We start from the raw sequence: 24,144 nt of genomic DNA, 5'->3' as shown, positions 1-24,144 counted from the left end.
CAGCATCCCGACCGCAGGGATGGCGACTATATCCTGAACTGGGATTTACAGTGTTTTTGTCAAAATTGAAAAATAGAGACAGTGCCTTCAGACACAATTATGCCGTTTAGTATTGTCTATTAAAGAGCAAATAAAGTCAATAGTTGACATTAGTATATCTAATATACTACAGAGCTGATTATTGTATATACTTGAAATTATTGAGTTTATACGCAATACTTCTGAACATTTGCATTGTCTAAACTGAATCACAAGGTGGTGGCTTCTGAAGCATTAGGCTGCATCTGGCTCATCACAGCATCACCCCACTGTTGGAGATACCTCTCTATTGCTGCTGGTACCTGGTAACCATGCTTTGCTTAATATTCCCAGCCATTTGGGATAAACCTCCTATTTGCCAGAATTTGGACTTTTTTTCATTTAAGCATCTGTCCCAACTGTCCCTAACTAACTATGGGCCTGATTCAGACCCACTCGCAAGCGGCTGTCCGCTCTCAAGTGGGTCGATGTTGTGCACTGCGCATGCGCACGACGGCGGGAGCTCCGTCGTGCGCATGCGCCAGACGCGACGAGCGAAGGACTTTCCTTCGCTCGTTGTGTCTGATCAAAGGGGGCGTGCTGTCGATGTTGATTGACAGCACGCCCCCTTTGGTGGGCGTGCCGGGGCCGTGCCTCCCTGACGGGGGCGTTCCCAAGGGAACGCCTACCGTCAGAAGCCGGCCCACTGACATCACTAGTGATGTCAGTGGGAGTGATTTTGGCTCTGATAGAGCCAAAATCACTCCGGGCCTTGTGGTTGAAAAACTCAACCGCAGGCTCCGGCTCGCAGTGGCGATGGTCAAGACCATCGCGGCCATCAAACTGCACGCTCGTATAGGCTGTGGGTGGTGACCCACAGCTATACGAGCGTCCAGGAGGATGCTCCATAATTATGGAGGGCGGCCCTCATTCAGAGCGTGCGCTCTGCTCAGAGCGTACGGCTCTGAATGAGGGCCTATGATCACAGTTTTCTCTTGCAGGTAGCCATGTTAGGAGTAACAAAACTGGCGGACAAGTTGGCAGATTTTTTGTGATGTCAAAGCATACCTTCCAACTGTCCCGATATTTGTGGGGTAGTCCTTATTTCTGAGGACTGTTTTAAGCTATCCTGTGGTCAGGACAATTTTCAGGGGGTTAGGAGTTATTCCACAAAGTTGAGGCAGGTGTATAAATAATAATGATACAGTGTAAATGCCTGCGAGGGGAGTGATAAATGGTTACGACCCCTTGGGCTGATTTGTATTCTCCCAGTTTTGGCATAGCAACTCAGTCTCCACCTTTTCATCTTATTTTAATATTAATAACAATAATCATCATCACCCTCCTCTTCAGAAGACACCACAATGTTAAAATTGACTGCCACATACATAAGTACAGACTAATACAGAAGGTATATAAATCCACATAGATGCATAATTATAGTATAGGGAAGACAAAATGGAGAAGATGCGTTCATAGGAGCTTACAGTCTATAGAGTGCTGGTGGATCTAATGGTTCCAGGTGCTGTAGTAGAAGCCTGGTGGTGGCAGTGAGAGGAAATGCTTATCCCCCAGGTATAGCAAAGGAAGCCGGCACAAGTTGCTTATGAATAGAGGGCCTGATTCAGAGCCACTCGTAAGTGGCAGCTCGTTCGCTCCGAGCGATGTTTGCCCAACTGCGCACGCGTACGGATCGTTATACGCATGCGCAAACCAGTCAGTGCGGCCGAAATTCATGTGCTCGCAAAATAGCGAATGCCTGCTAATTTGAGTGACAGGATGAGGCATATGTGGGTGGTAACATGGGAAGGTGCTTGAAAACGGGGAGTGGAGATCCGATCGCAGGCGTGCTTAAAGGTCAAAACGGGCGTTTTATGGGTGTGCATATTTAAAACAGCAGCGTCATTGACCACGTCACTGGGTTATTTTATAGCCAGAACTGCTCGCAAAATTGTGGTAGCAAAAACCAACCACAAGAATAGCGAGCAGCTCATACCCTGTTCGATGTGCTCGATTAATCTAATAAATAGCGGACATGACGTAGGATGCGAGCGGACAGGGGGCGTAGTTTCCCAAAAAACGACCGCAAGTTTTGTTCGCTCGTTCAGACCTAGAGGCGTGAACAGACCGCAAACAGCGAACAGTTCATTTGAATAGCCACCCCTATTTTCTGGATGAGCGAGCGCAAATAGCGACCGGCTCTGAATCAGGCCCAGAGTAACTTCCCTGCATGCAATCTGTACTGGCCAGCGGAGTAAGGCCATCTAGCCACATATATTGGAAGGAAAATACAGATGTGGGAGCATCAGCTGTCTGCTAAAATGTTACATATTGCCATCCTACTCAATTACAGAGTCGCAGTTAGAATGCCAGGTGAAAACTGAACAAAGCATTTGACCTATCTGAAAACTTATTTGCTTTTGTTTTAAATTATTTGTAATAAAGTGATGGACTGTTGTACTCTCTCAAAAAAACATGTAAACTTGAGCAGTAAAAATGAAGAGATGAAACTTCCTTATGCTAAGAGTGGAAGCACCCACACCCAAACCCCTCATTACAGCCTATGTCAGGTTGCCATGCACACCTGGCATGTCTGCGTCATATGCAAGGCAGAGTGCAGGTGTTGGCCACATCTGACAATGATGTGTGCTGTATTATGGAGGCATATTTAGGGTAGTTGAGTGTGGCCTAGTTCTTAAAAAAAAAAAAAAAAAAATGCTAGACACCCCACAATGTGATGCAATCTTGTACCACCACCCTTTTTCGGCAGCATACACTGTTCCTGACCAAAGTGCAAATATTGAATGCTTTGCAGTAAAAAAAAGATATAAAATTCTGCGCACACAACAGCGAAAATGCCATTCGGTATAAATGTGGTCCCCACCACACACAAATAATAACACCAAAATATAAACCAAGGGCAAATTCTAAAAGGTACCACCAGTTCTTATCAAAGAATCTGATCTTCGTAAGTATATACAAGAATATGATCACAAGTCCACGTAAACAAGATCCTTCTTATAACGCTATTTTTCTTTAGCGAATTCCTCAAATAAAACAAACAAACAGTCCGTGAGATGGATGTGAGTCAGTGCAATCTGGACAATACTATTGTCCTGATTGGATACAGAGAAGGGACGGACAGCAGAATCTTAGATGTAAGTGGAGATATTACATTGTTATTGTACCGACTCACATCCATCTCACGGACTGTTTGTTTCTGTTTTATTTGAGGAATTCGCTAAAGAAAAACAGCGTTTTAAGAAGGATCTTGTTTACGTGGACTTATGATCATATTCTTATATATACTTACGAAGATCACAGATTGAATGCTTTGCGTTTCACATTTTGTAATCAAAGGTTAGCACTCGGACAAACATGCAGGTGTAAGCATACGTGCTAATGAGAATTAAGGGTCAATTTATTAAATGGTGAGAAGCCCTATCTCTGATGGAAATGGGTGATTTTGACATAAATAGGGTTTTCCCCTATATATCAAGTGTTTTACATTATGACCTGAGTAGTACTGCATTAACTCTTTTTGCATTAGATCCTACTTTGTACAACCTGTATTTAGTCAGGGTTTCAGCCAATGCAGGTTTTATAGGGTCTCAAATGAGGTAACATGCTTATTTTCATAAGGGTAGTGAGTAACTCATTATAATAAATAATTTATAGATGTTTTTTTTTTTTTAATCCCTTATACTGGACATTGTTGCTGGGTGACTACTGCTAAGTGTAAACCATTAAAATGGTTGCTACCTTTAAGCCACCTCAGAAATGAATAATATATTGTGATTCTGTTACATTGTTCATGGCTGAGCATAGGACCTCAACAGCTAGGATATGTAATATTTACTGAGGTACCCATATCCCCGCAAAGGACACGTACCCTAGAAGACCTATTTAGGCAGTAAATACACTGCATAGTGCTACCAGCATAAGCTGAGTGTATGATGAGAGCTATAGAGAACAGCAGTATCTAGCCAGCCCTCTTCCTCCCGAGTCTCTACTTACATTAATTTGTTTACTAGGGCTAGTACTTGGGCCAGCCGCCGTGGGAGAAGAGGCCGCTTCTGCTGCTGGTCACTGTCACTGTCTGGGAAGGAACTGTTTGCTGGACTAGGTGGCCACCGATGCCCACAACCCCACGATGGCTGGCCCATTAGTATTCATCTTGGCGCCGTCACACTTCACGCGTATTCAAGCTCGGGCCCCGCTCCCTGCATGCACAGTCTGAATTTTCTACGGGGCAATGGGGAAACCAGGGGATTTAGTATACTTTGCGGGGTAGCGGGAGCTTCCGCCTTAATTCGGGAGGCTCTTGCGGAATGCGGGAGGGTAGGCAAGTATGCTACATACCCCTGATACTCCCACAAAACTGGTATCTTGCATTTGTTTGCAAGGCAGCTGCCCAGTTGATTCCCAGAAAAGCCCATCCAGAGCCGTAACTAGACTTTTTGGTGCCTTGTGCCAGAGAGAGCATTGGTGTCCCCTCCCCCCCATTTTTTAAATATGGACACCTGAAAAAGGGCCATGGACTCACTGGGAAGGGCCAGGGAAGAGATAGGGGAGGCCAGGAGATGCTGGGGATAAAAGAAGAGGAAGCTACAAGTGAGAATTATAATAAACAGGAAAATTGACAGTCCCAAACAGCGCCCCCTGCCCTGCCCTGCGGTGCCCTGTGCCATGGCACAGGTCGCACTACCCTAGTTACGGCCCTGAGCCCATCTCATGGTCCGAGAGAACTGACCATGCTCATAGCCTCCTGCAAGGTGCATATGCATGCTGCGGCACATGTGTAATTTGAAATTAGTATCCAACTCAGAATCAGGCCTAAATTAGCGGTCCCATTTTTTTTTTTTTCTACAGATGAAGCTTTAGTAATGCTATCCCTGTGATTCTAACCACTTGCAGCTGCAGAAGACAAGTAGTTAATGTTCCTGGTAATTCACTGCTTACATTCCACTAAGTAACAAGGCGCATTTCTTATGTTTATCCTAATATGACCTGTTTCAACTTGTATGAAATGAAAAAGGTCCCCCCTCACCAAGAAAACAAGGTAGAAACTTATTGGACAAGATATTTTGTTTGTCTCCTGGAGCTGCACCTATTCTCAGAGTTTACATACAGTTTTGGATATCGGTTACATAAGGACCTTATTGTCACACTAATGCCAGTTCAGCATTGCGGCTAATTACAGGCCTAGCCCTGAAGTGCAGCTATATATAGGTACAAGTATGTGTGTGTCTTGTGTACTATGGCTAACTGTGACTTTACATTAGGTATGTGGGTCAAGATGATGTGTATATTACAGTATGCTTCTTTAATAACATTATAGACATATTCACTGGGGACACTTAAGAATGCTCTAAAAAATAATTGTGTGTTTATCAGCCTAATATTGATGAATTGTAGTGAAATACCTGTTCGTTATGTTATGCCAAACTATACACTGCGATGTAAATCTAGACCATGAATTTAGTGTATACGAAATTTGTTGTGTTTCCGTGGGTAGCTCATGTAAACTTCCAATTCCAGATCACCTGGTATCTACGTACATGGGATTCCCCTAAGAACCAGTAACATCATCTTGGAACTTCATATTCTTCTGATGCTTATATTCTCATTAACATCATTGCAGCTCATAAAATCGCTGGTAATTGAAGGCCATTGTTTCTCAACAGTATCTGGATACCAAAGGTTAATTCAATTGGCTAAATGTAACTTAACGTAAAAGTTGAATGCACTGGTAAGAAAACAAACCATGTACTAAATAACTAAGGAACATTGGGTCTCATTCAGACCTGGTCGCAAGCACCGATGTGCTCGCAACCGGGTTGATGGGTAGCCCTGCGCATGCGCAGCGGCCGCACTGGGTGTGCACAAGCCCCGGAGCGAGAGAGAAACTCTCTCGCTCCGGAGCTCGCTACAAAAGGGGCGGCTGTCGATGTTGATCGATCAGAGCAGGAAGCTCCTTGGGGCTTGCGGTTGCTGAGACTCAACCTTAGGGTCTCGTCACAAGCCCCGATGGTCGCGATGGTGATCACCATCGCGACCATCAACCTGGTCGGTCGTGAAGCTGTGGGTGGTAACCCACAACTTAACTAACGACTAGGAGGCCGCACTTCAAAAATGAAGAGAGAGAGAGCGATCACTTCTTGCGACCGCCTCTGATTGAGGGCCATTGTTTCTAGCCTTTTAAACAGTTCAAAAACTTGATCAAAACTTGTACATTGTAGATGGTACTTGGTATATAATGTACATCTTGTGGAGTATTTGATATTCATTTATACATATTAGGGGTACATATTTACCATCATAAGACTACATAATAAAAAAAAAATAATTGAAGTCGTGATTTAGAAAACAGGTGCATTTTCAGTCTGCCTACCAGTGTTTGAGGCCCATACAGTATGTAGACAGCTGTTGAGATTTTTGGCATTGTTTTTAGGGACTGATTCAGACTTTGGAATAGAGTAGTAACTGTGTACCTGGACAAACCATGTTTCAAAGCAAGGGGTGAAAATACATGCATACATTTTTTTATTTTTTTTTGCATGTGGGATAAATACTGCCTGCTTTTGCCTGTAGCCCACAAATGCTGGACAGCTTTATTTTTTTAACACTGCAATTCAGTTTGGAGACTCTCCTCCCAGATGTAAATCTCTCTGCACATTTTAAATCTGCCCCAACTGCAGTGCAGCATGGTTTTACCAAGATGCACAAGTTACTTGCTCTTTCTTATGCCGCATACACACTAGACGATAAGTTGGACGATCTGAACGATATCGTTATCGTTCATCGCGTTCAATATCATTCAGTGTGTATGCAAGAAATCGTTAACGATGCACGCTCTCAGATAGTTAACGGTGTCTTTCATCGCCCGTACTTGCAGAACCTGACTATATCGTCAGGTTGCCCTGAAAGTACTGGGATAAGCGAGGGTCCCGTCACTGAACAGTATCGTTAACGATATTGTTCAGTGTGTATGCTCAATGTCATTACCGACATTGAGCCCAGCAATGCAGGGGAGACACTTAACGATATCGCTCATGGATTATATCGTTAAGTGTGTATGAGCATTTAGTCTACTCCCAACTCTGAATCAGGTCCTTAGTTCTGTTGAGTATATAAGTGTAAAAGTTTGTTCTATTCTGTCTTTTTAGTACCAGAGGCGTCCTGTGGGGTCCTTTTAATAAATTTAAGGTTGACATTATTATTATTTTTATATATTTATATTATATGGTGCCACAAAGCTGCAAAAATATGCTAATGGTTGCATAGAGCACTCGAGCAACGGGACGCCCACTGCCGCCTTCTCATCTGTGTACGACGTCTATTACCTGCGTAAATATCCGTAACATTGATGCACATCGAGCAGCCATCTTGCCCTTGCAGCAGGTCTGACCAGCCACATACACTGCAGCTCTCCTCGCGTGCTGATGGCTCTCATGCTGCGAATGTAATGGCTAATTTATGCACGCCCATGAAATGGCATTTAAACGGATACTCCTGCATGTTTATGACCACCCCAAATGCTGACTACAAGTCACTCACTTTGCAAGTGGATCCATTGTGCGAACGTAATCGCAAAGCAATCGCGGCGCGTGCGCATTGCAACTTGTATGCATGCGCACATGCAAACAATCACTCAACCTGCGTAAATATCACCATTGTGTCCGTCTCTAAAGAAGGCCCAAAAATAATAGCGGTCAGGAGTGACCCAGTGTCCTTGAAATGGTGAAAGATCAGGTCATAGTCATTGACTGAGTGGTTGTCCACTGCAGACTAGAATAGTGCAGTGTGAAAACTAAGAGGGTGAAGGGCCCTGCCTGTAAGAGTGTAGTCTTAGGGATAGCTATATTGGAATATGTAAACAAATATTTTGGTTCCTGATACTGCAGAATCACATAGGTGCTGCTGGCAATCTAATAAAATGCATAAAGAAAGAGGGCTGCATAATATGAAGAATGTTTTTATAATAAATTGAGATATGCAGGCTCGGATTAGTTCAGATTTTTCCGCCACATTCGACTTTTTCCCGGCAAATTTCTGGTATCAGAGGCAAAACATCATCGTTCATGGACCATTCGTGTCCGTGCATCGACCATCATTTGGTCGTTTGCAGGGGCCCCGAAACTGGACAATTTGAACGATAACGATAGGATCTTTATCGTTGAAATTGTCCAATTTATCTGACTGTGTACGTAGTTTGTCTCCTAATCCAGACTCCATTCACTGGCAGCAGTAGGCTTTCTGTTACTTGCACACTGGACTGCTAACTGTAGTCCCATGGTGAGAGAACTCCCCCTGGCACTGCCAGTCCAGACTGCCATTAGCAGAAAGCATGTGCAGAATGGTATCCAGGATGCCAGTGCCTCCTTATCTTAAGCCTGCAAGTAATATTAAATGTTTTCAATCTGTATCGCAAAGAATTGAAAATTAGCGTCATACAGCAACAGAATGGACCAATCACCCTGACAATTGGTTAGTGATAATGAGGCAAGTTGAGTCTTTAATAAGGCAAGTCTTTATTTGACTTATCCACTTGGATAAATATGTAAAAAAACAATCTGATCTCAGGATCAGATGAAAGTTTATTTTAAAATGTCTATTGTCACTGTGTGATAAGTCCCTTTTTAATGTTGTGGATATGGTCACCAATCCTTTTTTTTTTTTTTGTTCCTTTTTCAGAGATATAGGAGTTCCCCTGGACACTCCAACATTCAAATCACTTCTTCTGTATCACAGCACGTACATTTTATAAGTTTGAAGTTGTTTTTATTCACTGGAGTTGATGGTATTAGTGGGTGGTGTGGTTGTGATGTTATCTTTCCAACACATTTGATGCAATAGTGGTAGCCTTGAATAGTGTTGGCTGGTCAGTAGGACCCGACCCCTCCAACACACAGAACACAGATGATGGTTGTTCAGTATGTATGAATAACCATCAACTGCAGATATACCTGTGCAGTGTGTACCCACCTTTAGAAAATTATTGACTCAACTTTGTTGATATTGATGTTATATTGTGCAATACATATATTTTATTTGATGTATTTTTTTTTTATTTTTTTTTTGGAATTGTAATTTGAGATTTTTTTTTTTTTTTTTTGTCCAGCGCTATTGTCTTTGCCATGGCTTCTTTAACATTTTTTGCACCTTGATTTTTGTCCAAGAATTTGTTTTAGTTTACTTTTTTTTTTTTCTCTACTTAAGCAGCGAAATATCCACCTGCAATGTTATTTATTTACTTTGGGTGTTGGTTGCTATTGTCCAACAAGAAATTTTTACAATCACCGATTTAAGTTTTTGTTTTGATAGTACGATCTTAGATAGAGATCTCCAGCAGGAGTGCAGACATTTTTGTCTATAGATGTCATATTGGGTTATTTGGCCTTAATGCATTTGTACTTACATTTTCAAATTGCTGATAGGTCTGTGCATTCAGCATTACAGACAAGGATAGGTATTCAATTAGCCGCGGGGTTTACCCTGTGACTATAATCAAGAGCAGAAAGAGATAAACATAGTGAAGCACAATTTATTACAAAACAGAAAATAAAACATAGATGGCTGATCCTTTATGTAAGCATTCCCCCAATGGGATAATCCACAATGACATGTAATTGCAATTACCGGATGGCAGAGAGTCCTGTCAACGGACAGTCCTCAATGAGCGTGAGATGTATGGAACATCAGCATATATCCCGGAAATACTGCTGGGCACTGCTCACCTCTTCAACCGTCCGGGCTCTGCAAGGTGTCTGTCAGCATGGATGTCCCCCGTGTGTACCGACGCGTTTCGATCCCTAAGTTCTGGGATCTTCCTCAAGGTAAGTTCCAATGGTGAATGCTGAATGAACCCCCCCACAGTCCTTAAGTACTACCATCGTCCAATCCTAATCCTCCCGTCACAGCTGTTTCTTAAATGTGCACGGACTACATATCCCATGATCCTCTATTTCTATGACCACGTGACAAGTGTTTCCCATACGTCACTTCCGGAACCATTCCTCCGTGTGGTATTGTCCTTTCCGCCGCAGCGAATCTCTATACATAGATCGACTACCACGTCCATGATTCTTTGCTGCGGTGGTCACATGACCCTGAGAAATATCTCACATCCGGAATATCCTGGTTATCCCGAGTTGTTCGTAGCTTTTAACTTCACACGTTTCTTTATTTAAATATCATTGGTGGCGTCTTTGTTGTTGCCATAGTGATGTCAACAAAGGGCTCTCTCAGGTGGATTCCGGTTTAATATTTCGGTACAATGATCGAGCGGTTCCAGGAAAAACAAAGGGAACATTTGGTCAATTCCTTAAAATAATACAAGAGATCACAATTAAAACATTATGGAATAAAAACATACTAATTCGATACTAGATGTCAAACTATCCTATACAAAGTGCTCGTGCAAGTGCAGTGCAAAATAATATAATATGTTTATAAAAACCATTTGACCTCAAAATAGATGTTGAGACCACCCGGATGTAAGGTACCTAAATCAAAGATTTTCTTCATTTCAGCTTTTGCTAATTGGTTGGCTAGATCTCTCCTCCGCCATTGTCCTTTAACATTCTGGAGGCCCATAAAACATTTTATCTCAGAAGGGTCGCACTTGTGGTATTTTTTAAAATGATTGGAGAGAGCATGGGTTTCCAACCCTTTACGAATATTCCGCAAGTGCTCCCCAATCTGGACTTTTAATAATCTTGATGTCCTACCTATATAAAAAAGGTTGCAACTGCACCCTATTGCATAAATTACACTTTTTTGTGTTACATGTAATAAAATCATAGATGGAACACATTTTTCCATTTATTTCCACCTCTGTAATTTTGTTCTTTCCTTCTCCTTTTATATGTTTGCACCCTACACATGTACCACAACGAAAAAAACCTTTAGTTTTAATGCCTCCCCTGTTTTTCATTTCTAGGTAAAGCACTCCTCACTAAGTGGGTACCTATATTTGGTGCTTTCCTGTATATACATTTTGGTATACTGGGTAGTTGAGGTCCAAGTATAGGGTCTTTCTGTAGAATAGCCCAATGTTTACACAGGGTTTTTTTCTAATAGTTTATGTTGACAACTATAAGAAGTGATGAATGCCCATTCGGAAAAACCTGATCCCTTCTTCGTGTTGTCTTTATTACACTTTAAGAGGTCACCGCTCTCTATTCTTGATACTTCTTCTATAGTACGTTCAATTCTATTACTTTGATACCCTGATGCCACAAATTTTGCTTTCATTTCTTTTGCTTGTATTTCGCATGCATTGGGATAACTGCAATTCCTTTTTAACCTCCTTAGTTGTCCCACGGGAATTGAGAACAACCAATTGAAATGGTGACAACTGTCTGCACCAATATATGAATTGGAATCAGTGGGTTTTGAAAAGTTGAGGGTATATAAATGGTTATCTTCCGCTATTACAGTGATATCCAAAAAGTTTACTTTACTACTACTTTCCATAAAAACAAATTCAATATTTAAAACATTATCATTAAGATAATGATAAAAATCCTTTAAAAGAGTGTCTCCACCTTTACCAATAAAAAAGACGTCATCTATATATCTTGACCGGTACACCAGGTTCGCTCCAAATGGGTTGTTATTCCAAATCACTGTATTTTCCCACTGACCCATAAATATATTGGCATAACTTGGAGCGAACCTGGTGCCCATTGCAGTTCCCATCTTTTGTAAATAGAAGACGTCATTAAAAACAAAGTAATTGTTAGTTAAAATAAATTGCACTCCCTCTATTAAAAAATTCTGTAGGCCCATGTCCAAATCACTGTCTCTTAAAGTTGTTGTGATTGCTTTCACACCTTCCTGGTGATCTATTATGGTATACAGAGATTTTACATCTGCTGTTACCATGATGTATTCACTTTTCCATTCAATTGTCGTGAGGAGATTCAAGAAGTCCTTTGAATCTTTTAAATGGGATTGATTTTTTAAAACCAAAGGCTGTAAAAAATGATCGATGAACTCAGATACATTTGCTGTAATGGAATCTATCCCCGACACTATAGGTCGTCCTGGTGGGTGTAAGGGGTCTTTATGTATTTTAGGGAGTACATAAATTACGGGTGTAACTGGTTCTGCGATATACATGAACGAAGCTTCTTTCTCTGTGAGTACCTTGTTATCCTTATATTTATCTAACAATGCTCCTAAATTTTCTAACATTCTTTGAGTAGGATCAGCACGAAGTTTACGATACGTGCTTTTATCTTCTACCTGTCTCAATACTTCATTTTCGTACGTTATTCTATTGAGAATAACTACACCCCCACCCTTATCGGCGGGTTTTACTACAATGTCCTTATTATCCTGTAGATTTCTTAGGGCTTTACGTTCTTTATTTGTGAGATTATGAATAATTTTTTTAGGATTTATAATCTGGATGTCGTCACTAACTAATTTGTAAAAAGTATCTACAAAGTTCCCCTTCATGTGTGTCGGATTAAATACCGATTTACGTTTAAATGGAGTTCTATCCATATCCAATTGTACCTCCACAGGGGCAATGTCTTTTAACAAAAATAATTTTTTAATAGCTAGTTTTCTAATATATCGATTTAAGTCTATGAAAGTGGTGAACTTATTCAAAGGCACAGACTGAGCATATTTTAATCCCTTTTCTAAAACACACTTTTCCTCCTGGGATAAGATATGTGTACTTAAGTTGAAAATTTTAACCCTACCATTTGTACAGTTTGTGGGGTTATTCTCAACATTAATCCCCTCCATACATTCCTCATCTGGCTTTTCCATTATTTTTTTAGTTCTTATCTTTTTAGTGCGTTTTCGTGTGCGTCTGTTTCCTCCCCTACATCCTCTAGTGGTCATTTTGCGGGATGATGTGCTCTCCCCCCTCTAAAAAATGTGGTAGTTCATTTTCTTCCGTGAGTGGTTGGTAGCGACTCCTCGTTAAAGGGAATCCCCTGTCCCCATCTTTACAGTATTGTTGATTTCTCCACCTTCTATTGTATCCCTCCCCATTTGTCTCATATTCTTTATATGGTGTTCGTTCCCGTGCGGGATGGTCACCATAAAGATTTTTAGCGGTACCGCAGGTTTTTCCGAATAGGCATTCATCACTTCTTATAGTAGTCAACATAAACTATTAGAAAAAACCCTGCGTAAACATTGGGCTATTCTACAGAAAGACCCTATACTTGGACCTCAACTACCCAGTATACCAAAATGTATATACAGGAAAGCACCAAATATAGGTACCCACTTAGTGAGGAGTGCTTTACCTAGAAATGAAAACAGGGGAGGCATTAAAACTAAAGGTTTTTTCGTTGTGGTACATGTGTAGGGTGCAAACATATAAAAGGAGAAGGAAAGAATAAAATTACAGAGGTGGAAATAAATGGAAAAATGTGTTCCATCTATGATTTTATTACGTGTAACACAAAAAAGTGTAATTTATGCAATAGGGTGCAGTTGCAACCTTTTTTATATAGGTAGGACATCAAGATTATTAAAAGTCCGGAATGGGGAGCACTTGCGGAATATTCGTAAAGGGTTGGAAACCCATGCTCTCTCCAATCATTTTAAAAAATACCACAAGTGCGACCCTTCTGAGATAAAATGTTTTATGGGCCTCCAGAATGTTAAAGGACAATGGCGGAGGAGAGATCTAGCCAACCAATTAGCAAAAGCTGAAATGAAGAAAATCTTTGATTTAGGTACCTTACATCCGGGTGGTCTCAACATCGATTTTGAGGTCAAATGGTTTTTATAAACATATTTATTATATTATTTTGCACTGCACTTGCACGAGCACTTTGTATAGGATAGTTTGACATCTAGTATCGAATTCGTATGTTTTTATTCAATAATGTTTTAATTGTGATCTCTTGTATTATTTTGAGGAATTGACCAGATGTTCCCTTTGTTTTTCCTGGAACCGCTCGATCATTGTACCGAAATATTAAACCGGAATCCACCTGAGAGAGCCCTTTGTTGACATCACTATGGCAACAACAAAGATGCCACCAATGATATTTAAATAAAGAAACGTGTGAAGTTAAAAGCTACGAACAACTCGGGATAACCAGGATATTCCGGATGTGAGATATTTCTCAGGGTCATGTGACCACCGCAGCAAAGAATCATGGACGTGGTAGTCGATCTATGTATAGAGATTCGCTGCGGCGGAAAGGAAAATACCACACGGAGGAATGGTTCCGGAAGTGACGTATGGGAAACACTTGTCACGTGGTCATAGAAATAGAGGATCATGGGATATGTAGTCCGTGCACATTTAAGAAACAGCTGTGACGGGAGGATTAGGATTGGACGATGGTAGTACTTAAGGACTGTGGGGGGGGTTCATTCAGCATTCACCATTGGAACTTACCTTGAGGAAGATCCCAGAACTTAGGGATCGAAACGCATCGGTACACACCGGGGACATCCATGCTGACAGACACCTTGCAGAGCCCGGACGGTTGAAGAGGTGAGCAGTGCCCAGCAGTATTCCTGGGATATATGCTGATGTTCCATACATCTCAAGCTCATTGAGGACTGTCCGTTGACAGGACTCTCTGCCATCCGGTAATTGCAATTACATGTCATTGTGGATTATCCCATTGGGGGAATGCTTACATAAAGGATCAGCCATCTATGTTTTATTTTCTGTTTTGTAATAAATTGTGCTTCACTGTTTATCTCTTTCTGCTCTTGATTATGGGACACCATATATGAGAACTACACAGAAGAGTTGAATAAGATTGGGGGGAACACCACCCTTGTTTGGATTATTGTACTAAGCGCAGGTCATGTGATTTTTGCTTCTTATTTATTTCACATGTGTTGGTGAAGGTTGGGATACCTTTAAAAAAATCACGTTTGTCCTGCTGCATGAGAGACTGCGTACTAATTGAGCTATCTACACTTATCCACGTTTTACCCCGTGACTAATTGCCGGGCAAAATCCATGCGGCGCTTGGAAAAGCTATTTAATAAAATAGCTCCGAAAAATTGGGAGTCACGTACGGAAACACACTGATTCTGCTTAAACTGCAGAGTCAATGGGGTTTTTCCCCCACGGGCTCCATGAGCTGCGAGGTAAAGTCTGACTGCGGCGACTCGCGCGTGAGGAATCCCTGCTAAGTGCATAGGTCCGGCGCGGCAAACCACACGGCTAATTGAATATGCCCCAAGGAGTGCACTGTTAACATTTAAAAATATATTCCTTTCACAAGTACACCTTTAGTTCCCTTCAAATATCACCTCCAAAATTTTAATTTAAAAAGTATTATCAAAAACTTTCAAATATGTACAAAAAAAAAGCAGAAATCTCGCATTGTATTTTAATCATAAACTTAAAAATCAGTGAAACCCAAGTGCTCACTTAAAATCAGTTGAGAGTGACTACCTAAAGGTATGGGATAAAATATTACAATGTTCATCCTAAATATGTGGTCTGTGGGCCTGATTCTGCTTATACGCACGCTACACAGTTGCTAAAATCAGCGGTGAAATGCAAACTTTGCAGTCGTGTTGCGATCACAGCCTTACACACATCCGTATACTTGGGGCAACATAGCGAATTAATCGGTAACATCGAACCTATACGCACAGTTAAGGCAGGTCAGACCTCACTTAGGAATTGCTAACTTCAGTGCACGCTATGAAACCTCAGGCTGCGTCTAGTATTGCAGTGGATAATTTATGCACGCCCCAGCAACGGCATTGAGACGCACTGGCACGCCTGCATTCACCTGACCACCCCCCCCGTCATCACCCACAATCGGCACTTCCTGTCAATCACTCTTCTCTGGGTCTGCGTAGCCTCTGCAGACACACTTCCCATTGCAATTTCCAGTTTGCGCACTGCAATGCATGCGCAGTGCGATTTAATCAGATTTCGTGCGTATTAGCAACTGCTTTCCTTGCTGAATCAGGCCTTGTGTGTAATTGGATCCTCTCGGGATGCAGTCATTATGTGTAAATGCATAATGTCGGCATCTACAGAATGTCAACATGTGAAACCGGAGGGTTAGTCCACTGTTGGTCCAGTGTTCAACACTGGTCGATTGCAGGGTTGAAATGCCGGGTTGCTCGACCCGGGAATTTTTCTGGTGGCGCGTTTACACTGCACCTCGACCTGGCAATATCCCGGGTTACTTTTGCGATGTGAAAGGGGTATTAGTTAACCCTCCCCCATCCCCCAAACAAACAAAGAAACAGAAAAAAAAAATGCGGCTTTTCTGCTTTAAATAGTGGAGCAGAATGTTAATATAACTGTGGTAAACTCTTCCAATCCTCAAATCCTCAAATCCTCCTATACCGGCTACTCATGACACGCCTAATCCCTTATCTGTCAGAAGTATCATTATTCAAATTAGGTATTGGGTTCTAGGTAGAGATGGAATTATGTAACAATTGGAGAGATTCAATTTGATTTAGCTAATAGGGAGAGGGGGGAATAGTTATTATCCTAATGATTCCTTCATTTTGGTGGATATATTTAATATCTTCACTCTATTTCTTGCAGCACCTTTTGGAGTTCTGCTTGGTGATTTAATTTTTACAATTTTAGTTTAGGTTCAATGGCCCTTTTGTGTGATGCTGCTTCTATCATATATTTGGTTCAAAAAGACATACAAATGTAAACTAACTTGAGCTGGGCATACCATCTTTAGCTAGTAGCACTTTCAACAATTTAGTTGTTGCTACTTTGATTATAATCATATATTTGCCTCTAGAAAATAATTGCATACTTACCTTTGACATTTGTATGACAGATTAATGTTTTTTTTTTTTTTTTCAACCTTTCAAGAATTTGCATACTTTTTAGTAAAATGTTCTGATACTTTCTGGTCATTTCTTGCTAAAATAGCAGAGCAATTTGGTATTATTGAAAAGTTGAGACCACTTACTGCCTGATCGCAGCACACCTTAAATAATCTTTACTACTAACCTTTAATTACTTTTATCGTCTTTTGAGTGACCAGCTCTGAAATGTGGCAATACACTTCTCTTGTTCACATAAGCCGGTTAGGAAATTTAATGAGACCTGCAATATTGTAGAAACTTGCTCCCTACGATCTTCCTAAAGGTGCATACACACACAACGATTTTTTGAACAATATCGTTTAACGATAATCGTTTGAAAAAATCGTTCGCTGTCTGAGTCAAACGATCAACAATTATCGTTCATGCGCGTTCACGTTTGTAGTTTGTAATTTGTAGTTCAGTCAGACTTGTCAACTGAACGATTTTCAGCAAGTTAATATGCAAGAATCGTTTGTAGTTCTAAAAAATCGTTCATTACATTTAGTAAATGAACAACTTTAGTAATCGATTTTAGTTAATTTTTTCAAGGTAGAATCGTTCATTAACTCAATCGTTGTGTGTGTATGCAGCTTTATACTACACCTGTTTCTTCCACGTGGATCTAAAAATGCTTACCTTTCTTGAACCCCCGCCCTCTGGCATGTAGGCATAGCAAAAGGATTGCCCGAAATGAAGAGGCTGTAAAACCAGTATGGCAAGTTCAGTGTAGGTCTGAAGAGGAGCCGCAGAAAGAGAGAGAGAGAAAGGGGCTTGAAAATACTTTCCAATGTTCCAAGTTCTTCATAGCTTGGTTGTTTAACATGGACTTTTAATGCAAGAAAAAGTTCACAGTGGAAAAATTAGATTGGGTGATCACATCAATCTTATTTACAATGCTTGGTGCTTTTTGGAATGGATTCCCTGTCACTCTTAAAATCTGAGCATGCTTCTTCCTCTAACCTACAAGCCTTACAAATGGAGTCTAGGATTACTGGGCTGCCATCGTCTTGTCCAAACTGTTTCAAACAGATGGAGGTTACCTCTTTGTTTCCTGTAACCAGGATTCCTAGACCCCAAGTCCTCCTTTCCAGACACTTCTATCACCTCTCAAACAGGTAACTACTAAATCACAGGCTATTTTTCACACACGTTTTTACTTTTTAGTCGTAATGAAGTAATATTTGTGTATTAGAGCATGTGAGATAGCTATGTTCTGGTAAATGTAATGTGAATAGATTTGTATAGATTATTTTCCCTTTATTTCCCTATATATTTAGTTCTCTTTATTTCGTAACAATGTCAACCTTTGCAGCGCCATTCATTATGGTGTTCTACCAGAACATTAAGCCACAGTATAACCTGAGGGGAAGTTAGGAGAGTTCTAAAGACAGTATTTTAGGAGATGAGGGGTAGACGTAGGCTAGGAGCATCTACTCTGCTATATGTATTTACAGGTCAAATTCTGATACCTAAAAGTGTAAGGAGACAACAGGAAGAGGTATATGCCCTTTTTATTTGTGTCTGTATATTATGAGGCGGTCAAGAATGTGCACGATGTATGCGTTTTAGGGGAGACAGATGAAATCAGAGGTTATTATTATTCCTATTTTATAGCACCAACAATTTACTCATTTACTGTACATTGGAGCTTACAGGCTAAGGGCCTGATTCAGACCCACTCGCGAGCGGCTGTCCGCTCGCAAGTGGGTCGATGTTATGGACTGAGCATGCGCACGACTGAGGGAGCTCCGTCGTGCGCATGCGCCAGACGCGACGAGCGAAGGAAAGTCCTTCGCTCGTTGTGTCCGATCAAAGGGGGCGTGCTGTCAATGTTGATTGACAGCACGCCCCCTTTGGTGGGCGTGCCGGGGGCGTGCCTCCCTGACGGGGGCGTTCCCACGGGAACGCCTCCCGTCAGAAGCCGGCCCACTGACATCACTAGTGATGTCAGTGGGAGTGATTTTGGCTCTGATAGAGCCAAAATCACTCCGGAGCTTGCGGTTGAAAACCTCAACCGCAGGCTCCGGCTCGCAAATTCGATGGTCGCGATGGTCTCGACCATCGCGACCATCACAATGCACGCTCGTATAGCCTGTGGGTGGTGACCCACAGCTATACGAGCGTCCAGGAGGACGCTCCATGAAAATGGAGCCCGGCCCTCATTCAGAGCGTGCGCTCTGCTCAGAGCGTACGGCTCTGAATGAGGGCCTAAATTCCCTAACACACAAATATGTCCACACACATACACACTAAGATTAATTTTGTCAGAATCATTTTAATCTACCAATATGTTTTTGGAGTGTAGAAGGAAACAAACTTAAACAGAGCGAGGACAAACGGACTCCACACAGACAGGGCCAAGATCAGGAATTGATCTCATGGCCTCAGTAATGTATGGTGGTAATGCTAACCACTGTGCAACCGTACTGCCCAGAATTGCTCTGTTTGAAGGAGGTGTGTGTGTATTTAGGGGGGGGGGGGTGTCAGGGAAAACGGGATTTGTCCTGAGGACTTTGTAATAGGAGGAGGTTGGAGGTGCATCAAAACAAGTCATACACTGTAGTAACTTATCGAACCTATGTTCTCTGCAGTCCCTGTAACTTTTTTTTTTTAAACAATATTTGGTCACAAATTTTGCATTTTAAATTATTTTTAGAATAAGTATTAACCTATAAAGTCAAAAATATAAGATTAGTTAGAATTTAAGTATACAGAATAAGAGGCACTATACTGAGCAATTGGTTAGAATTGAAAAGTGACTTTTCCAGGGTCAAAACTTATAGGACAAATCTTTGAAATCTGAGACATCTAAACAACCGGCAATTCTGCCAATGTTCAGGGCGATTTACCTTCACCCTGGACATCACATGATTGCTGGTACACACTGCACAATTTAATGAATGACGGAACGATTACTTGTTCCGTCCTTCATTAATATGTCTGGCGCCGGATGCGATATCGTGTGATTGACTGTGCAGCACAGCCAATCACATGATAACGCATGCGACCAGTGGGAGTGCGCAATTCTGCATACACACTAGGTGATATACACGATTTGTCGTGCGGTTATACCAAATCGTGGCGATATCGTCCTGGTGTGTATGCACCCTTATTCTGGAAATTGGAAAGCATTTGCAACTATCCTGATATTTAAATGTTTCAAAAAACAAATTAGAACGGGTGCTCCAATCACCTGTCACTGATAAGTATGACTGTTCATGTGAGTTTTCTAGATAGATGGAGGGGTAACTTCGCCTTTAGAAGCACTAGACCAGCCCCTGTGCAGTGACTATACCCCCATGGTGCTGTTGCTTTGCACTCTCAGCGGTGGTGCACAATCTGTGTCCCAAATGGATGTCCACAAATGTCAGTTTGTGTAGTATAAAGCGTTAAGATGTGTGCACACAATGCTCTATTCTATTAGGAGAAGGGTAGAGGTACATGTCCTGTATCTGTGTATTTGGAGCAGGTACATGTACTGCAATGCACGTTTTCACTTGTTTATAGTAGATAAATGCACAGACGAATACTACAGATGCAAATATTGTGTGAAAATAATTAAATAGTACTTCTCGTCTTCCCCTTATATTTTCTATGGGGAAATAACAGCATAGGTGCAAAAATGCCTTTTTTGGGGTCCCAGAGTGCAAGAAGGTGAAAATTTGAATTGTGTGATGCTAAAAATATGTTGTTTTCAGGCATGAAAAAGAGAATTTGAATTGACCCTTTAATATTTATGATTGAGAGATAAAACGGGCACATCTGATATTAATTCTTATATATGCCTTACAAATGAAACATGACGGCAAATGAATTACATTCTAAAGCTATGGACAGTGTTTGTAATTTTTACACATACTGAAACTCTATTTAGGTGTCATTTTTATTTTGGATTCCATAAGACATGGAATGTTGTGCATGTGTCACTCTTCTTATTTAGGGTATTTCATAAATATGGTTAATACACTACACTAATAATTAAGCATATTTGTGTCATCAGACTTCCTCAAAGGGTTAAACTCTGTTACCATATACATTAATAAATGCTATGTGCATGTCATGCGGAGCTGTACAGTACTAGACAGTGCTTTATATGATCTGCTGTGTATCAATCTGCACTTACTCATTTGTTCAGTGTTATCAACCACACTTTACAAATGGGCAAAACCGTTCAACCCTGCTGTGCTTGTAGGATGGCACAAAAGCAATTGTGCATCTCCTTGAATTGTGGTGTGCTAAACGATTGTCCTTTTGTGTACTCCAACTGTGTTACACTGGTTTGCTGTTACAGGAGGTGGTAGTCGTGGGACCTATAAAGGTTGCATTCTGTATAAACAAATGCAATAACAAGGACATTTAGGACCAAGTTTGAGATGTGCACAACTTTGACATAAATCCTACATAATTACATTTGTGTGTTATAATTATAAATATTGATAAATATTACTCAGAAATAGGGATCATTATTTTCCCTCTTCGTCCATAGGTTCCATTTACCTCGGCAGTTTGGCTAGGACAGGGGTTCTGAACCTTGAGGTGCTGTGTATTACTAGCTTGCAAAAAGTATAATTTTACTGACTGCTACTTTTAATTTTAATTAAAAACAAGCTTGTACCTAACAAAAAAATAATGCAGACCCCACCCACACTCCTCTTTATTCTGATCGTTTAATACACAATCCAGAACTGGGAACATTATAAAAGGCAGTAATGTAGTAGATGTGCCCCAAAGCTGCCTCTCAGACATAATAGATGTCCCAGGCTGAAAGAGGTTAGTAACCTTGAGGATGCCACTGGGCTTACTGCCTTCATACATAATAGTCTCATTTATTCAAGTATCAAGTGCTTATTGTCTTGATGTCTTGTATTCTGGCATGAAGTGACAGAGCCATGTGTTGAGGATAATCTGAATTTGCTGTTTATTGATCATCTCACGTGGGTTGCTCCATATTTTTCATTAAAAACCTATACAAAGATGCTGCTGCTACTGACAGGTACCTTTTGTTGGACAACATTGACATAAATACTACATAATCACATTTGTGTGGTGTGAGAATCACAGCACTGAAGGGATGTGTCTATTGAACTGTGTTAATTAATTATGACTCATGGGACCAGTTTATACATCTCAGATGACACAAACAGTAATGCACAGAAACTGGACACTTGTTGATCTAAACAGAAAAAATAGATGCTAGTTCCACAATGCGTCCCATAACACTTAATTATTTTACTGTACTAGATTGCTGTGTGGCTGCAGGTATTTGGTATTGTGTTTTGGAATTCTGCAGTGCTGGACTGTTGATGTAGAGTAGAATCAGATTTATGTTTTGAAATAGGAAGGAATTAGGCAATTGGATGCTGAATGGTGATTTATCACCTCCTGGATTAACTGTGCAGGAAGTGAACAACTGAATTTAAGAAACAAACTCATGATTTGGACATGTCCTCACTACGATACCTTTTTAAGACTGGGATTACCCTTCTGGGATTCTGTTTTATGTGTATAGAGAATACTTTAGGAAATACAGTGGTCTATTTTGCTATTAGAAGCAAAAAAGTTCCAGGTTTGTTAACCAAATCTAATATTTTTTATATCCTGGCTTTGCCGTTATTTTGCCTCAGACATCTGTTAAGAGAAATTTTTTAGCTGTATGTTCGATTTTAATATGTTCCAGTTTCATTCAACCATTAGTTTTTTGCAGATTACCCATATGATAAAACCTAATACAAACCTAAAACAAAATCTCTTGTTCATTTCAACATGTTGCCACATTTTTATCCATTGTTGCATGAAATTCAGATTATAAAGCACAAACTTGCCATGATTTGTATGCCAGCACAGTTGCCTGCTGTGAATGCAGGGTACTTTAGACTTTTCAGGGTGTTTGGCAATAAAACCAAGACACTTGTGTCCTCTTTGTGCTCATGTCCTTATATCTCATACTTATGTCCTTGTCTCTCTCAGCTTGCGGTCTTGCCCTTGCAAAATGAATCAGCCCCAAGCAGCCAGTTTGTGCTCCAGGAAAAACTCTGACCCTCTTTCAATGAGCGACTTTTGGCTAGAGGTGGAAAATATCAAACAGATGCGTGGATCTGATGGGGATGAAAGCAGCTCCTCTGAGCCCAGCACCCCAGAAGGTAAATGACCTTGTATTTAATCTTGCTCCACTCCTACTGGAGCAATTAAATTGGAGCAATTAAAATAATAAACAAATTAATATTGATATGGTTCATTTTCATTAACTCCCATGGAAAGCAGTTTAGAATAGTATTTGTAGAATATCTTTTAGTTTACTATAGTATTTGAAGAATTATTTTGGATTTAGGGGATTTGTTACACAGATGTGTCCCAATACACTATTGCTGCAGTTACGCCAAACAGCCCCCCTCGGCACGCAAGGTCCAGTGCGACTGTGCTTGCACTGAGCTTCTTTTGTGCATCTTTTTTATCATGCGATGCGACTAAGATGAACCAGTAGACTGCACTGATTAATTGATATGCAACACTTGTATATGTGTGGGACTGAGGGCTCTATGTACTAAGCCTTGGAGAGAGTTAAAGTGCCATCCAATCTGCTCCTAATACCCTTTTAAGACATACTGAGATTCCCAGGATTTTGGTCTGCCACGGACAAAATTCCCAGGTCTCATGTATGTGTGAAAGGCACCTACCCGGGAGACAGTTCCCGGGTAGCCAATACTGCAATTGACCAGGGTATTTCCTGGGACTTAAGTCCCAGGAAGACAACCCTGCTCTAGTGTGAATGGTGCAACCTGGGATTTTACTCCCGGGATGCACCTAGCAGCTTCTGATTGGCCACTCGGGAGCTGGCTCCAGTGGCCCATGTAATCACCCCCCCTATCCCTGTAACCACTGCCGGTAGCATCACCCCCCCAACTCGCCCCCCTGTCCGCAGCACCAGAGGACAGGGAGGTTACAGACCCCCGTAAGAAAAGCGTGCTTCTCACTGTTGCAGGGAGCTGCACTGGGAAACTACAGGTATAGGAAGACTGATCTGCTCTTTCACATGCTGCATACGGGAGAGGGGCTGGGGAGAGAGAGAGGGAGTAGCGCAATGGTTCCCAAACTGTGAGCCTTGGCACCCTGGGATGGCTTGGGACACTTGCAGGGATGCCTCAGGTTGGTGGTCCAGCACCACATCAAATTATTTATGGTCAAAGTAATGTAAATATGTAGAAAAACAGAAGCGCAGATCTGTCTACCATCACATAACTGACCCTAAGGATGACAGGTCAGCACAATTTACATCACTTTACTACGCTTCACTACATTTTTCTGAATTTCTCAATA

General features: G+C 41.2%; 1 protein-coding gene across 6 annotated transcripts in view; it reads left to right on the top strand.

Annotated features, from left to right (window-relative positions):
- Positions 1–24,144, top strand: part of ARHGAP40 (Rho GTPase activating protein 40) — a 100,646-nt gene that overhangs the window by 38,871 nt on the left and 37,631 nt on the right. For 4 of the 6 annotated variants that reach the window (XM_088480618.1, XM_088480617.1, XM_088480616.1 and 1 more), the window contains one exon: positions 22,798–22,970. In XM_088480618.1, the coding sequence (XP_088336744.1) occupies positions 22,820–22,970 (151 nt within the window). In that variant the 5' untranslated portion in view covers positions 22,798–22,819. Of the gene's footprint in view, positions 1–5,134; positions 5,251–17,570; positions 17,946–22,797; positions 22,971–24,144 lie in introns of those variants that run through there. The other 2 variants (XM_088480615.1, XM_088480613.1) reach the window with 2 other exon arrangements.

The sequence above is a fragment of the Taudactylus pleione genome, unplaced genomic scaffold (genome assembly GCF_031769625.1).
Source record: "Taudactylus pleione unplaced genomic scaffold, aTauple2 ptg000256l, whole genome shotgun sequence".
Classification (NCBI taxonomy): Eukaryota; Metazoa; Chordata; class Amphibia; order Anura; family Myobatrachidae; genus Taudactylus; species Taudactylus pleione.
This window is presented reverse-complemented; position numbering and strand designations above follow the sequence as displayed.